Consider the following 17,679-nt stretch of genomic DNA (forward strand, 5'->3'; position numbering starts at 1 on the left):
CTGATGGACATGTTTGTCGCCTTCGAAAGGCCCTCTATGGGAAAAAAGCAACCACCTCGTGCTTGGTTTGAGCGGTTCAGCTCTGTGGTTCAAGCTGCTGGTTTCTCTTCTAGTGAGCATGATCCTGCACTTTTCACTCATACATCTAACCGCGGTCGTACCTTGCTTCTTCTCTATGTTGATGATATGTTGATCACTGGAGATGATCAGAAGTACATTGCTTTTGTGAAGAAAAAGTTGAGTGAGCAATTCAAGATGTCAGATTGATTTTCTCTCAGTTATTTTCTGGGAATTGAGGTTGATCAAACTAATGATGGTTACTATCTCTCTCAGCATCACTATACTTAGGATTTGATCTCACGCTCAGGTCTTACTGATACACACACTGCCGCTACACCCATGGAGCTCCATCTCCAATTGCGCCCTAGTGATGGTACTCCTCTTGAGGGATACCACTCGCTATCGTCATCTTGTAGGCAGCCTTGTGTACCTCACTGTGACCCGGCCTGACATTGCTCATGCAGTCCACATTGTCAGTCAGTTTGTCAGTGGTTACTTGAGGGAGATGCAAATACTTCATTCTTCCATAGTGCTGCCAATGGAAGACACATAAAATGTAACATTGCTTCTTTGGAACATGAAGGAAATGTTATACAAGATGAGAAAGAGTTGCAAGAACACATTTCTAGTTACTATAAGAGACTATTTGGTTCAGAGGACAGGGGGACATATCTCTTGGTGGAAGCCCCTTGGTCAACAGAGCACATGCTATCAGAACTAGACAATGAAGAGTTGACTAAGCCTTTCACTATGGAGGAAATAGAGTTAGTAGTTAAAGAGATGAAAACCAATACAGCTCCTGGCCCAGATGGCTTACCAGTAATCTTTTAGAAACATTTTTGGGAGATGGTTAAAGAGATGGTCAAAAGAATTCTTGATAGCCCGCATGCTGAGGAGTTGCAACTTAGAAGACTTAATTATGGGTAGTTACTCTGATTCCTAAAACGAAAGATGCTCCAACTATCAAGCAATATCGGCCAATATGTTTATATTATGTTTGTTAGAAAATTGTGACTAAAGTACTGACAAATAGGCTTGAGAGAGTTGCAGATAAGGTGGTGAGTAAGAGTCAGACGGCATTTATGAAAAACGGAAATATTTTAGATGGGGTGGTCACTATCCATGAGGTGTTTCATGAGCTTAGGAGGACTAAACAAGAGGGGGTCATACTAAAGCTAGACTTTGAAAAAGCATATGACAGGGTGAATTGGGATTTTCTACAAGAGGTTTTGCTTAAAAAGGGTTTTCTTTAGTGAGAAGTGGAGAGGTTGGATTAAACAAGTGGTAGAAGGAGGTGCAGTGAGTATCAATATTAATGGAGAGGTTGGCCCATATTTTAAGAGCTACAAAGGATTTTTTCAGGGTGATCTCACCTCTTATTTTGAATTTGGTGGTGGTCACAGAAAAGGGGGTCACTCAAGTGTACGGCATTCTTTGTCCTTCCAGATCGCGGTACATGTTCGGACTGCTCTGGATTGTAGAGGAACGAATTTCAGGCTACTTTAGATGGGGTGGGCTGCACCCATTCTCGGTACGTACAAGGTGGGCACCCATTCTCGGTTAAGATGGGAAATCCTATAGGGGTAGAAATGCTACATGAAAAAAATCCGCTCTTGCTGTATTAGGAATTGAAAGTAAGTCAACTCCTTCCTCTTAGAGCAACTTGTCGCAGCTGTGACTACTCTTTCTATTTGAATTGAATGTCAGCGAATCACTTGTTTCACTAATGTGACTAGTCTTGACTGCAGGTTTTTTCTTTCTATAGAGAAGTGACTGCGCTAGAGATGCTTATTAAAGGTTTGCTTGGTGGCTTCCTTGCTTGACAGGCTTTCCTTGTTGATTGGCTTGGTCTGCTAGTTCCCGGAAATCACTTCCTCTAAGTCTTAAATAGCAGAACCTACTCTTTCTTCAAAGAATGTAGCATACCTAAGAAATGATTTCTCTAACGAGTCAAATCCGTTGTGAAATAAGGAAATGCGCGGATCGCTTCTTCTACCCTTCTCTTATTCGCATTTCCTGCTTACTATTGAAAGAAAAGTTGTTACTGCTGCATATCCCCTTTTTCCTCTTATTCGAGCGAGTAAAGGCGCAGCTTCCTCATCTTTGCTTTATAGTTTGATATAATATAGAATTGGATTTTGCTTTCCTTTAAGGAGCTCTAGCTATCTTGCTGATCCACCAGTTCATACTATTAATGAAAGCTCTTTCACCCTGCCCGCGGGTAATCCCTTACTGAGCCTACTCAAGCAATCTCCCATTAGCCGCTCTTTACTTTATAGTCAAGCGATTGTAAACTCCTTATTTAGGCTAGCTACTTTGCTGATTAACAAGATTATCATATTGGAGCTGTGACAGTTATGTAAACTACTTCTCTAGCAAGTAATGAATCTGAGGTCAAAGCCAATGAGTACGCCGGATGTTGCATTTTCGCAGTGAGGGAAGGTTGGCTTGACAGGCTTCATTCTGGATGTTGTAATCTCTTCTCATGGTCTTTGTTCGCTTTATTATCCCGTTGTGAGAATGGCTAGGACTATGGATCCACATGCCCCCCCTCTAGTCAGTACTTTCCGAGTAGCGCAAGGCTTCTTCGTTGGCAAATAAACGAATTAATGAACTAATTTCCTAATATGACGTGAACTTGAACTAGCATTGATCAAGTCCATGAGCTCATAAGAAGGAGTTCTTCACGTGAGAAAGTCCACGTCTTAGCTTAATTCAATAAAAAGAAAGTATCCAATTGACTTTAGGAGCGCCATATGTTTCTATCTGAAACGGTAAAGCGAGGCTCGCTATAAGGGTCATAGCTAGTTCAGGATTGGTAGGAAAGTAATACAAATGATTGTAATATGACAGCCCCCAGGGGAGCTAGCCTTTGTGTTAAGATTAAAAAGAAGAGCCCTCTTTTCATACGACTCGGTGATTCCATTGCTCTATCCGGCCGCAAGATTCGATCGCGTACAGCACGAGCACGAGATGGGTTGGGGACTTAGAAATGAGCTATGCTCCAAGAATTGACCCCTGAACTACCTTTGCCCGCCTTTTCTTGTAGAATCCATTCCCCCTCTTTTATATATTTAGAATGCTTTTAGGGCTAGTGGAATGAGGCTGGAACCCATCAATATCGCTAAACCGGGAGAGTTGCTTGTGTTGGGTTCAAAGTTTCGCTCTACCAAGGCAAGATATAATAGAATATAATCTAATCTAATATGCATCCAGCTTTAGCTGAATATCGTGAGTGTTCAGCGAAGTATGCTAGCCATTGGCCTTACGTTCAGGATACTCCTTTCTGTCTTTGCGATGTTTGGTTATAAGAGAATGTTGCTCTTCAGAAACGCGTATAGCGGCCTTCGTCGATGGGACAAACGCTCCAGTGTATGCGTTACGAGGCAACTAGCATTTTGTCATGGAAGTTCGTGAAACAATGTCATGTCGCGACTCGACATGTTAGAAGGAGCTAAATCAATAGGTGCCGGTGCTGCTACAATCGCTTTAGCTGGAGCTTAGCAGAAAGGTGTGATTCGTGATCTCGATCATTTAAATGATCCTATCCTTAAGATTGGTTTTGGAAGATATGTCAAACATTCGAGAATGGCGCTGTTGATCTAGTTAGGTTTCTAATTGTTGAGTGTGAAGTTCCGTTCTAAAAATATTCGTTTCGTTGGAAAAACCAATGCCAACGTCAAGATCAGTCTCCTTTCCTTTCTCTTTTCGGGAGCAGAGCTGAAAAAGATGGACAGTAACAATCGCGTAATATCAATTTATCGGCCTCGTTATCGAAAGCGGCTTCCAATTGCTCGGAAATTCTCAACTATATGGGGGACTTTGATGGTGAGCAAAAAGAATTGATCAAGAAATTGGCAAACTTTCGCATGATCGATGGTAAAAGAACGAGAGTTCGTGCTATTGTTTATAAAACTTCTCACCGCCTAGCTCGAACTGAACGCGATGTAATAAAACTTATGGTTGACGCCGTAGATAATATAAAGCCAATATGCGAAGTGGTCAAAGTAGGAGTCGCAGGTACTATTTATGATGTTCCTGGGATTGTAGCCAGGGATCGTCAACAAACCTTAGCTATTCGTTGGATCCTTGGAGCAGCTTTCAAACGACGTATAAGCTACAGGATAAGCTTAGAGAAATGTTCATTTGCTGAGATACTGGATGCTTACCGAAAGAGGGGAATTTCACGTAAGAGAAGGGAGAATCTTCATGGACTGGCTTCCACCAATCGGAGTTTCGCGCATTTCAGATGGTGGTAAAGTGATACCACATAAGGAGCTCTTCCTCATTCAGTCATACTCAACAAAAGTAAGAAATATTTGACCCGGATCCTTTTTTCATCTTCATATAGAAAGAAAATCGGCCTTCCTCATACTCCCCCCTTCATTCATAGAGTTGGAGGAATCCACAAGAGGCCTGCCCGTTCATAATTGCATAAAAGAACCATTCTTTTTATGAAAACTCTTGTTCCAACCTCACCTCAGGTCGAATGAATACGAAAGGGGGATCAATCAAATCAATAAGCCATGAATGAAGAAGTAGTGGGCCTTTCGCCTTATTTCGTTTGACTCGTGGAGCTGAGAAATCTACTTCAAAGAGAGAGAAAGAGTGCTAGTCCGAAAGAACAAGCAAGGGATGAGCGCACGGGAGCGAAATCCGTTGCGCCCACGCGCATACGTTTTCTTGCTGGGTAATTTCTCAGAAAGTTTTTGTGTTGTTGATTCCTATTCCTAGTTGTTGTGCTTTTTCCCCTATGCCGCCTATTGGTACTAGTGGAGTAGGATTGGCCTGTAATACAGAACCTATAGGTGGTGTAACCTTTCGCTCAATACTCAAATCTACAATTGAAGCATCTGAGGCTGCATCAATCGAGGATACACGACATAAGGAATTGTTAGATCTCCAAACTGAACTTCGCCTTCACCAAGCATGGGTTTTCACTGGTCCTAACTAACGGTTGGCAAGCGATCCCCTATTCTGCATCCCGAAGATCAGACGGCCCAGAGCCGGAGCGATCATTCAAGCAAGTTACTCAGCTTGAGTTTTTCAGTCAATCAATAGATTGTGCAGTTTCTTAGTCTTTTGGTCCACGTCTTCATGACTTATAGGAAGGGTTTCTTTCTTTTACAAGATCATGGAAGCTTCAGAAACCATCCGAGATCTTCTGGAAACAAGAAATGTTGCATCAAAGGGTTCAGTGGTCATATCATAGTGAAATCGAGTTTCTTGATTTAGTCGATATCAAATTCCCAACTTAGAAATTCGAAAGGACGAAGATTCTACTTCTTCCTCAAATACTGGGAATGTGGATTCAAGTATGATATCACTATTCCACAAATCTCAAGAAAACGAATTGAACAAGTTTGATGGCTGGAAAAGAAGATAGGAATGGGGCACCAAGGAAGGATTGTAGGTAGGGATGCCCTTAGATCCGTTCTCAATAGCTCGTGATAAGGCAAGAAAGCGAGTAGATACCCTGCCCTCGCATTAAAGCATCGATCTAGTCCTCTATTAGATATGAATTTCCCGTTGGAAATCGAGGTACATACTCCAAAAATCCCTGGTTTTTGCCTTTGGTTAGCAACTCGTCTAAGTTTAAGATCGTATTCCATCTTCGTAAGGACATAGAAAGGGGTTTCGGTAGTGACTGCCCTATCAATAGACCGAATGGTCATCAGTTGCCCTCACGGCCTAACGCCGTTTTTGAGCTCCATCACATGCTTAAGAAGGACTTGCTGCGGAGCCAAGGCCTAATTATGAGCCAGACCTAGAAGATCACTGCTTTCGTGCTGGTCATTCTAATCACAATGAGAACTTCTCCCAAAGAGGGTTCTTATTTCATTTCAGTAAGTAGTCGATTGAATCGGTTTCTAACCTAAGGAATGTGTTATTATAACCAAATATATCATCCAAGAGCCGATCTCTTTTTCATTAAGTATCATTAACAGACCGCTTGCTTACGAGCTTGGTAGCCGCCTTGGAGCCGAGGCAGACGGAGGAACCTATCGAACCTGGAATCCACTTTCCACTTGTCCTCCATATGCTCGGGTCTGCTGTTTGACCAGTATCTAATGCTATTTCTTACTTCGACCAGACGGGCACTTTCGCATTACGCAGTGAGATCGCCTACTCCTCTCGAGGTTGGCATTTTTGAGTTCATATTTCATAGGTCACCATAAAAATTCCTACCTTTCAAATTAGCATATTTTTAGGAACATATCGAACTTTCATCCCGCATTATCTGTGCAAAATTTTATCATTGTTTAACTACTTCCTCAAACCATTCAATGCGCTATCTCCATCCTCTCATACATCTCTATACCAGAACAATTAATTAGGCCCAGCCCTTCTATCATCGGCCTTGTTGAACTAATTACTTTCGTCTTTGTGCCACCTCAAAGAAGACATTTGATCATGGGATTTTTTTTGTGATGAGGCTAGTTTGAACTATGCTTTTTCTCCTTTCTACACCCCTCTTGACACAAGTTTCGCACATCCAGTTCTCTTATTAGAAACTCCCTATAGATATACTTCTTACTGACTGATTATGGCTTCCCTGACTAGAGAAGGAAATGCTGGGAGGAAATAGAGATGATAGGACCACCTGAATGCTGGAGATGAGTGCTCGTCGTATTCCCTCGAGCAAAGCGGAGAAGAGAAGGGGGAAGAAAAAGGTTCCTAACTCATTGGATAGCTTAATCTATTGGTCAGGGATCCCATCTTTACTTTATTTAGGTGCCTAGACTTTTCGGGGCATACGGTAGATTTCATAGTCCTTTAAGTGAATACGCCTTCTCTTTATGTATAGAGCTCTTAAAGAATGGATCAGCTCCTAGCGAAAAAGTCCAAGGTCTGAATACCAAGAGCGGTCAAACACAGTGATCGGTCCCGGTCAATGGGTAGAAAAGCCCGCCCTATAATCTGAAGTAGTCTTCGACTAGGTATATAAAATGGATAAAAAGAAAGAAGGGGAGGAGAGGAGATAGATGCATTTCACTAGGCGTATATAATATTGGAAAGAATGGAATCGAGTAAGCTTAGGCCAACCGATAGGTCATCTTTGTGTAACTTCCCATATGCCTACTTCTAAGCTAAAGTAAGGAAATAGGGTGAGATAAGCAAGAATGAGCCGAACGAAGACGTAAGGTTTGTTTAGATGTAGTCTTTGTGCTTTTCAAGTTGCTTCTTGCGAAATCAACTAAGTTCGAAAAAGCCATGCCCAGGTTTCCGGGAGTTTAGATAAGATATGTCAGCTGTTGGAGGATCAATATTATCCGGGGGATCCATATATTATGAGGGAGTATAGAGAGGGGGTCTAGAGATAGTACAGTCTGTAGTGAACCTATTCATTAAATGGACTTTTCCCTTACCTCTCATCAGCTTCCCTTTCCCTCGCCGGTGCAGTGCCATCTGGATACCTCATAAATAAATCAAGCAGGCCGGCTAGTAAGCGATCCCGAGGGGCTATCTTCTCTCCCATGCTGGTGCCTTGCTTAACTCAAGTATAAAGTGGAAATTAAAGCCAAAATCCGGGGTGATAAAATTCCATTTGAATCTTGAGATCCAAGAAGAAGGATAGCTTCATGAGTTCGTTCTGACTCCTAGCTTAGCTGGAAAGCTTTTGCTTGTATCTGGCAGTGGGTGTAACATCCATCATACTCAAACAGAAGAAGGTTTGCTTATCTAGCTCCAAGGCAGTTATAATCATTTACAGAACCAGGGTTTGCACCTACTGAGGAGGAGAAAGGGCCGACGACCCATACTAGAACTCCAAGATAAGATCTTTCAGTCGATCAGACGGTCGAGGCCTTTAATAAGGTCCGGTTGTGCCAACGAGTTCTTCTAGTTATGAATCGTCATAGGGAGGTAGCATTACATTTTTATTAGCAAAATAGAGCTCCTCATAGAAAAGAATGGCGAAGAAAGTGTTAGAGTACTTTGTTTCTGTTCAGTCCTGGAACTTATTCTTTTCCGATCGACCTATCAACAGTAGCGATCATACCCCATCGAGCGAGTTAGGAGCTTCTCACAAAGAAGGCCGAAACCAGCTCACCTTGGAGGGTCTTCTCCCATCCAGTCAGAAGTGGAACTAAAGATTAGGATCGCGAGAAATAAACTGAAAGGCAAGAGTGGAGGTTAGCGGGTCTAAGATCTAGTGGGAACATTAGAGGTATCTTCATCATGAAATATGATTGAGATCACACGTAGTACTGACCGCAAGCAGCAGATCACACTACTGCTTGTTGATTCAATCTATCACGCTTACCACAAAACCGGCCACAAAATTAGAAGGATAAGGTGATACCATGAATGACTTATTCCAGAGACGAAGTCTTAGATTCCGGTACTATTGTACTAGTATTCTGAATATTGATACTGGGGCTATCACTAAACTCAGCGAACGTTTCGATCTGACGTCATGGAAATATTATACAGTCAAAGGTATGATTGCAATAGCTAGCGTAGAGTATAAACCTGTTTATCCATTGGTTAATCATTGGGTTGCACATACAGTTGCATGTTATATACTATTACAGAAATATATCTATCCAAGAATCCCAATCCCGAAGGAGGGCGATCTTACGACAGCTTCCATCGTGCCAGTGCTATACTTGGAAAAAGGCTCCTGTCCAGAAATTGATGATACCCTTCCTACATCAACGAGCATCTGGCTCTATGATGAATCGGATCCTTCTCAAATCCTCCCGATTGATTATATAATCAATATAGTGTACAGAGAGATGATCCAAGTTGCTGAGAAGTATCATCAGAAACCTGTTTATAAAGTGGGTCTTAGATTTTTAGCGCCCCATTCGAAAAGAGAGGAGATTAGTGAGTGCTTATCTTCATCAGATCTTTATAAGATGCTTTATGACTCGTTGGAGATATCAGAAAGACTACAAACCCTAGTCTCTAGTATACCGAGAAGGCCAAAGAAAACGAATAGAGCCGATACTCGGAAAAACCCCTACATCACTAAGCTACAGGATAAGTATCAACTGAAGCTTCCAGCTGAAGAGACTCTGACGATTCAGAACTCTAATCTAAAACTTTCTAATCGGATGAGGGTTCCTAGTATTTGGAGCGGATATCCAGACACGCGCAATACAATTCCCTCTATTCGGTCGATTTATAATCAAATAGTCGCGGAGAGGAATGAGAATGACTTCTATCCTTGTAAAATTCACTATAATCAAAAAGTGAAGAAGGTTAAGCAGGTTCCGGACGTTCCAACTCTCAAACCAGTCATTGTTGTTAATATGCTTACACTTTTATATAGAGATAGATATCAGCAGTTTAAGATACCACATTCAGGTGCGTTCGTTATGGTTAGAGCTAATCAACCTCTAGCTTTGAAGGATAATCATATGTTTTCCACTGACTACTCAACTGTTATGAAGGTTAGAGGTAATCAAGTATCTGTTTTGAAGGATAGTCATATGTTTTCTTCCGCTAATGACTCAACTCTTCTCGCTAAGTGTCTAACCGAGGGAGGTAGACGGTTAGTATATAGTTTGTTGACCAGTTTAACTAGGAGAGTGAAAAAATGAAAGAAGGAGTATTCACGTTTATTTAACGAATTTCGATAGAGATGATAGTTATCGTATACTAAGGAATTTTTTGATACATCGTAAACATGAGTTCAAATGTTCAACGCTTACGAGATATAATAATATCTCCAATATGACGGTGTATTCAGCAGTTAATAACCGATTACTTTTCAAAGTGCGGGACTTTAATGATCTTTTATGTTATATCCAGGAAGATGAGTTGCTTGATATGTTTTGCCGACAACACAGTTCTAAAGCTTGTAACACCGAGACGATGTCAATACACAATCTAGTAGAGAAAAAACAGGAATATGTGAACTATATGATGCATGATATTATGTTGTACGCAGCTATAATGCAAAAAGCGCAAGAACGCTATTGGATGAATTTCCAGATGGACCTCTTTTATAAGGAAAACTTTGCAGAAATGAAAACACCTAATTTCACGGTTAGCAACATCCTGAAAACTTATTCTTGTTCGTGTCAAGAAGTTGAAGGGGGGAGGTCGAAGTAGCGAATCCGTCAATCGAGTCAAATACGTCTGATTGATAGTAGGATCGCTAACTAAACAACCGTAATTGATTTTTAGTGTATTGCTAGTTATGTCTTTGGTACGCTGACTCTCTGCATGAAGGTGATAGGAGCGCAGTCCTTGTAAACCACATTATTATTATGAATGCACAGCTCTGTACAGGGTCTATATGTAGGTTCTAACCTAATACTACATGCGTTTCTCTCATCCTTTATCGTTTCCCTCACATCATCACCCCTTTTTCTTTTTCGTATTAAGAAGGGATTTATTGAGAGGTTTTTAATGTGCCTTTGATCGTCAAGCAGGATAAATGATAAATCGGTAGGTTTTAGAGTAGCCCTATTAGGTTGAAATCAATAATGCCCTCGCCCGTAAGAGTTATCCGATAAAGATATATAATAACATTGTGAATGGTGATGTCAACATGTAACCGTAAAGATCAGTAGGGGCGATCTATACCTTTCTCAACAAGGCCATACACTAGGCGTGCTAACAAGCCCTCCAACCTCCCGTCATCTATACACTCCATCTGACATAGGAAGGTTATCCCTTCCATTTATCGGGTACTCGAGTTATGGTGTAAAACAGGGGCCCGGTTTTATACACTCCCAGGTAAGTCGGTTTGTGCTTATGTCCTCATAGGGTTCGTTTTGCCCTTGACCTAGGAATAGAGTCATGACAAAGGATGAGGCACGCGATCGTTTTTGCTTCCTACGAGCGAGCGCTGCCAAATCGACAACACTTGTTTGACGTTATGCCGATTGCTGCAGGATGTTGACGGGAAGGCATCGTCGACTCTCTCTTCCATGTTTAGGTACTGTCTGAATAGGGTGAGTAAATCGTTGTATTTTACCCTCTACAAGAGTGAAATATGACGAAGAGCGGTTCGAATGTATATAGATGGGGAAATTCCTACGGCTTCTATTTACCACTATCAGATAGAGGGCATAAATCTCTTGATAGCCTGTTCACTCAACTACCACGCTTAGCTAGTCTGTCTGTGGGAGTAGGAATAGGGTAGTCTCCCCTTCTTCGTAAGTAGCCGAACTCGGATCTTCGCAACTATCAAAACTCGAACTCAATAAAGCTTCTAAAAGTGGTTCCGTGTTAAGCGACTCACTCTCGTTGAAGGAGTATCGCCTGATGCAGATAACAGCGTTGAAGTGGAACTAGCTTTTTCTTTTTCCACTAGATTCGAGGTTACAGGACACGGAGTAGACATTAATCTCTTGGAAATGTGGTTCGTCTCAAATCTTCCCATTCTTTCTTCTATTTACGAAGTGGTATACCACCCTCTGTGCATGTGGAGCCATCTTTTAGATCTATGCCGTGGATCTAACAACAGCAAAAACACGTGCGACATTGCTATTTACCCCTATGGCATAGCTAGGATTGTAACGAAGCCTTCTATCACAGATAATCCTCGCTGTTCTCCACTTCAATACACCCATCCGCTAAAACGATGACTTTTCTTTCATGTGGGGTACAAACCAGACAAGGGGTTGTACTATTCTCCTCATCGAGATAGTCGATTTTCCCAGGAATACCTACATCTTCTAACAACGATCCCAGATCGATATATGTTTCATCCTTGATTACTATAATCACTTCGCTACCCAACCATGAGTAACTAACTCCTGGATATGCCTTCCATATCTTCGAGTCAAATTGCGCCCTCAAGTAAACGTGAAATAGCACCCGAGAGATTTCTCCTACTCTGGGACATACTCCCATGACCCATCCCACCCTTTATCCTGGTAGTAAAAGGGGTTGTTTAACAACATTCCGATCAGCGCTTCTTCCATGCTACTCAACCCATCTACATAGCTTAACACAACTTTCTGAAGAGTATACTTCTTCACATTCCATAATGAGAAGTCGATCTTGTACACTCTTCTTACATTCGTTGACATCTTACTAATATAAGAATAGTGAGATTCCTCAAGATCTTCCAACTCGTAAACGTTGTGCGGGTGACCTATCAATTCCAATAGACGTTTTGATAGTGCCATCAATACTAGTAAATCTACGCCGCACCCCGCTCTCCAAACATTAGTAGTTTGGGTTTCCGCATCATAATATTGGTGTGAATACCCTCGTCTATATTCACCATGGAGGAGAGCCTCGAAGGCGTGAGGAATTTTTGTTAGAGAACAACACTCTATGTTTGATAACACATAACGATTAGCTAAAATTGCTTTAACGGCGCGCTCCATACGGAAACGGAGGACTCCCCGACTCTCCCATCCCTTTGGGTCGCTATTATACATTGTCTCTACTGTTGACGCTAACCGATATGCGGGTCTACTATTCAGGTATATACAATAGCTCCTTCTACCATTCCTATTTATGCTATATAAGATATCCAAAACTCTAGAATTGCTTCCATCCATTCCCATACTAATTATTCCTGAAATACCTATCTTAATTGATTGAATTTGAAACTGCATCCTCATCTGTTTTTGCCTCATAATCATTTTATTATTCGTTCCCTCCTTTCAATATGTTGCTGAGAATTTCTGAGAGATTTAGGTCTGGAGGAACTACACCAGTCCCAATGCATACTCCACCAATTATTAGACCAAATCTGATGAGAATACTCCCCCAACCCACATTATTACTATTGCTATCGGGCACGGGACCCTCACCCCCACCATCTGCTGCTGGAGGGAGAGGTATGCCGCCCTCCCCATCTTCAATCCCGCCATCAAAGGGGCCGTCGTTGATGTTTTTGTCGTATATGATATGAGGGATGTCATCCCCTACAGTGGGAGGATCCATAAGATCTGAATGCATATTCTCCCACGAAATTAATAACGATCCACCCGTCGCCCACCCTAGAAATGGTTCAGAATTTCTCATAATTTCCATGAAATTACCCATCCCTGATATGAGTTCCAGAATCGCAGCATCACCTTGTGTGATACTCAACAATGTCATAGTCCCACAACAGCCTAACTGGACACTTCCGAGTAGATTCCCATACACGTATCTGTAACCCACAGACGTATTATCCATTATGACAAGGGCTTTAGTCTTCATGCTAGAGCATTGATACCCCTATGCGTCCGGAACCAGTGCAATTGGTGTGATAGTTCGTTATGCAAGTGTTGTATCGCTGTGTTATATTCAGGAATACGACGATCAAAGACTCCTTTATCCCAAAATATTTCCTTCATCGTTCTTAAACACATGAGATGATTCAAATATGCCATATGCCATATAAATGTTGGGTTCCGCCCGAATTCCTGCCAAGACTTTCTCTCATTAAAATTGATTTCCCTCACGACATCAGGATTTCCTAGATGAGGATTTGCCCTTTCAGTGTAATCGAAACAGCTAGTCTTATAAATGAAATCGTGATTACGCTCCTTCATAAACCTAATGAATTTTCGTTCATAACCACTATACTCACTCAAAGATAACGAGTGTGACGCACTAGAAATCTCCACGCCGCAGCACTTCGGTTTAGCCATGCTTAGTTTCTTCAGCCAACCGTTGAAATCATTAAATGCCCCCATTTCTTGTATCATCTTATACGGTTCATAAACTCTCCTATTATCAATAAGTAGATTTCTGAAATACCTGGCATAACTACCAGAAGCAGAAAGAGGTGTTTTCTTATATAGTGGTGGTTGAGTATTCGTCGTAGCTATACGGGTCTCATAAACAGAGTGGGGAGACAGTTTTTGAGTCATTTCGCTTTCGTTTCCTTCATTTTATCCCCTTTTTAGCGGTGGATATTCAAGTTATTAATCGCTTATGATGTGAATAATATAGATTCAATATCTAATGATGAGGTATATATTATTGATAGTAATCATTCAGCGTCTAATAAGCGAGATGACATAGAAGAAGTAGAGATGGAGATCAAATCGACTTCTAGTGAAAAGGGTAAAGGTTTTGCTATAATTAGTAAAGAGGATTTGATTGCTATAGGAATCGTCCTTGGATCGGTGGCAGACGGTGGTGACGACGGTTCAACTGGGTTAGATACTTCCGCTAATTCATTAGGGAAGATGAATAATATCTTCGATCGTTGTTCAAAGATCAACAGTTTAATCCACAGAATTAGCTATCAATGTATATCTGCTCTGAAACATTATCAAATCGTCGATATTAGTGCGACATGGGCTTCGTTAATCGATTTATTGTGTGCTCTCGGAGGTGCTATACAAGGTTGGGCTGCTCTATATGAAACTGAAATCGTGATAACTTATATAATCTATCTGTATTTAGGGGAGTATTTTACTAAATACCGGTTTGATATCAGTCATCGCGTAGCTGGAAGTGCTTTTGATTACACTGTTTTTGATAGACCGAATACTCGCATAGTAAAGGCGCCTAAGAAATCGTTATTGTTTGACAAAACCCTGCCCTTTTTTGCAATTGGCCTGCATCTTCGACCATTCCGTGGTCTACCATTAGAAATAGGTATTATTCGGTTAATAATTTGAATAGAATAATGAATTCTTTAGGTTTAGTGAGTATAAACAAGTTAACTCTGTCGTGGAATGAGATCCATAACACATATTATGGTTCTGGGGTGAAATCCCTATTTGCTGAAGGGTACACAAGACTATTAGTTCAAGTTACAACAAGGGCATATGCACATAAATTCGAGGGGGGTAGTTTCTGCACTTTCCATATCCTCGTTTTATTAGGGATCGGGGTAGTTGTTTGGTACAAATTTAGTGCACAAGATCCACTTACTCTACCACTAGAGGATACGAAGCTCCACTTGTTCGAGCCATTCAAACATTATAGTTCCGTAGTAGAGGGTTATAATAAAATCACATACTGGATGACTGAAGATGTCGTGGAGATAGTTTATAACAATTATAAACCTTCTTGTGAACCTTTTTGCCGAATAGTTGAGGTTAATCAATATGATATGGAGCATCTGGCTCAAAAAGAACGTATGGCTTCGATTGGACTAGCAATCATGATTACAACCTTTATCACTACAAACGTGATTATACCTGTAACACTATCCCTTATACAATACTGAAAGAGGGCATATTATAAAACTATGTTTTACCTAATGAATTTATGAGCTATTTTACACCTGGAATTTATAAGCAAGAGATTTATACTTAAAGGGTGCCACATAATTCGTTGAGGGGGAATTCGGACATATAGTTCGAGGCGTAATTTGTCGAGAATTCTGTATTCTGAGACTATACTAGAGTCGTCATCTAACGTCAGCCTTCTCTCCACACAGCCTGCATGTAGGCTATTACCAATCAAGGTATGCCACATCCTTCACTTAAGGGCGGGACGTTGTATAGTGTAGTCTATTATAGGTGCGGTTTGAAACCACTTTGATTCTCTAAGGGTTTGCCACAATAAAGAATCGCTATACTGCAGATAGTCCGCCTGCTTTCAACGTTATTATTGTTTATGATTTAAGGCTGCAACCTCCTTATCTGTAGTTTGGGTTACCGGCGGTGGTACGAGCCATCCCCCTCCTCTGTTTTAAAAAGATTGAAGGATCTTAACATCAGAAGTGCGGCAAGCAGACTGCCATGAAGAGTGGAACTATATTGGTTAGACGGGAGTCTTGTTACAATACAATGTCCAGAGAAGGTTTTTTTCTGCCGGGTGTTTGAATCTGTCTGATCTTGTATTGGATCAGTGATGTTCATTTCGCTCGTGCTAGAAAACATATTCTCTATATGTTCAAACCGCTTTTCTGAGAAAATAGACCTTTAAGGCGAGGTACAATGCATACACAATTCTCATTCATTCCTAAAATGATTTAGAAATAGAACAATCCGTTTATAGAATTCGCTACTGCGCGAGGGGAAAGGTTCTACCCTCAATCTTACTTGTATCAACATGTGACGAGGAAGCGTCATTGGCACATGTCTACGACAAATCCTATTCGAGAGGCACCGAAGGCTGGTTAGAGATCGGATACTCGACCATAGCTACCTCTTTTTCTAGATCTGGTTAGAGATCGGTTGACTCCCCCACAACAACTCATGCACTACATAAATCTCATGCGGTTGTGCATACCTCCCATTTAGAGCACATATCTCACAGTGGTAGGCTTGGCGAGTATACCGACCGTCAACTTCAGGCACAACCACGGCCAACCTGAAAAGTGACGACGATATTTTCTTATACTGCTCTGGAAAGAGAAACAACACTACCTCAGGGAGGTATTCATTCTCGATAACATCCATATATGACCCGAAAGGAAGATCGATCCCAAAAACGGTATCTGAATTCAACACTCTAATTTGAATCTTATGTGCAAGAAGTTCAATGAGTCCCGATACTCCGATTTAGAAAGAACCTCTTCTGCTCTAGCATGGGATGCTCGCCGACTACATCAGTACACGCTTTATCATAAATAGGATGAACGCTGAAAGTCCTAGAGTCTCACTCATGGCATTTGCTCGAGTTATAGAGGCTCTATCTATATTCTTATTATCGTGCTTGGATAGCAATCCTTTCTTTCAATCGACTAAGACTGTTAGGAAGCACATTCATATAAGCCTTGCCTTTCAGTAACTATCCTTAGCGCTATTCTTCTACCTATCTCCTATTGGTCAGACAGATCCGGGCTTATCAAGTGGTACTGAAATAGGGTCAAATTCTGTTTAGTAGAAAGGAAGGAAGACGGCATGGGTCTCGTCGGACTTGATGACGATGCCGAAGTATAAGGGAGGCATGGGATTTAGAGACATTGAAATTGAGAATCTGGCTATCTTGGCTAGGCAAGCCTGGCGGATTCTACAAGATCCTATGTCTCTTAGCGCCCGGGTGTTGAAAGTGGTTTATTTTCCAACTGCTCCTAAGTGCTGCTCTAGGAAACAAACCGTAACAGATATGGACGGGAATAAAAAATGGACGCTGAGTAAATCTGTAATATTCCTATTAGCCATGTCACTTAAGGAAACTTCTGGGCGTGGCCCGGCATTATAAGAAGACCGGTAACAAAGGAAGGAGACTATCTATTTGCTGAGACTATGGTTACTCTTAGCTTGACATACAGAGTTTAGGATGTGATCGATCGGTCGGGAGGACAATAATAACAATGTAGAGAATTGGTCTAGCTACAACCCTCCAGTGGAATTAAAGCGACTCGCCAAGGCCAGTTCGATAGAAAGGGAACCCTTGTGGAGAGACAGGATCCCCATCTTTCGGTGGAAGAACCTCTTGATCTTACGCCCTATGTTCTTGGTAAAGTGAGCTATGTCATAGCCTATTGCTACCCGATCTACAAGTCGGTCTACTTCTGGCTCTTGCCTTGATTGGAACGGCTTTCGAGTAAGAAAGGGCCTTTACTTTCCCCCTGAGGGTAGGAAAATCATGATCGGGATAGCGGACGTAAAGCTATTGAACTTAGGTATGCTCTTTCCTTTTGTCGAAGTGGAATCGTAGAACACAATGTGATACGATGAGATAGAAAATGCAATAGAAATAGAAATAAGGATAGCAAACGGGTTACCTACTCTACTCCTAAGGGTCAAAGCAAGCCCTTTAATTCCATTCTTTATTCTTACATTAAAGAATGAATCAAAT

General features: G+C 41.4%; 1 protein-coding gene across 1 annotated transcript; it reads left to right on the forward strand.

Annotated features, from left to right (window-relative positions):
• Positions 1–3,872: 3,872 nt before the first annotated feature.
• LOC125548651 (ribosomal protein S7, mitochondrial-like) lies at positions 3,873–4,334 on the forward strand. The gene has a single exon (XM_048712213.1). The coding sequence runs from the start codon at positions 3,873–3,875 to the stop codon at positions 4,317–4,319; it is 447 nt and encodes a 148-aa protein (XP_048568170.1). The 3' UTR covers positions 4,320–4,334.
• Positions 4,335–17,679: the final 13,345 nt, after the last annotated feature.

This window comes from Triticum urartu, chromosome 3, assembly GCF_003073215.2.
Source record: "Triticum urartu cultivar G1812 chromosome 3, Tu2.1, whole genome shotgun sequence".
In the NCBI taxonomy this organism is placed as follows: domain Eukaryota; kingdom Viridiplantae; phylum Streptophyta; class Magnoliopsida; order Poales; family Poaceae; genus Triticum; species Triticum urartu.

Bases quoted from the DNA above. Each gene is read 5' to 3' on its own strand.
- LOC125548651 (XM_048712213.1), top strand. From the start codon at position 3,873: ATGGGGGACTTTGATGGTGAGCAAAAAGAATTGATCAAGAAATTGGCA.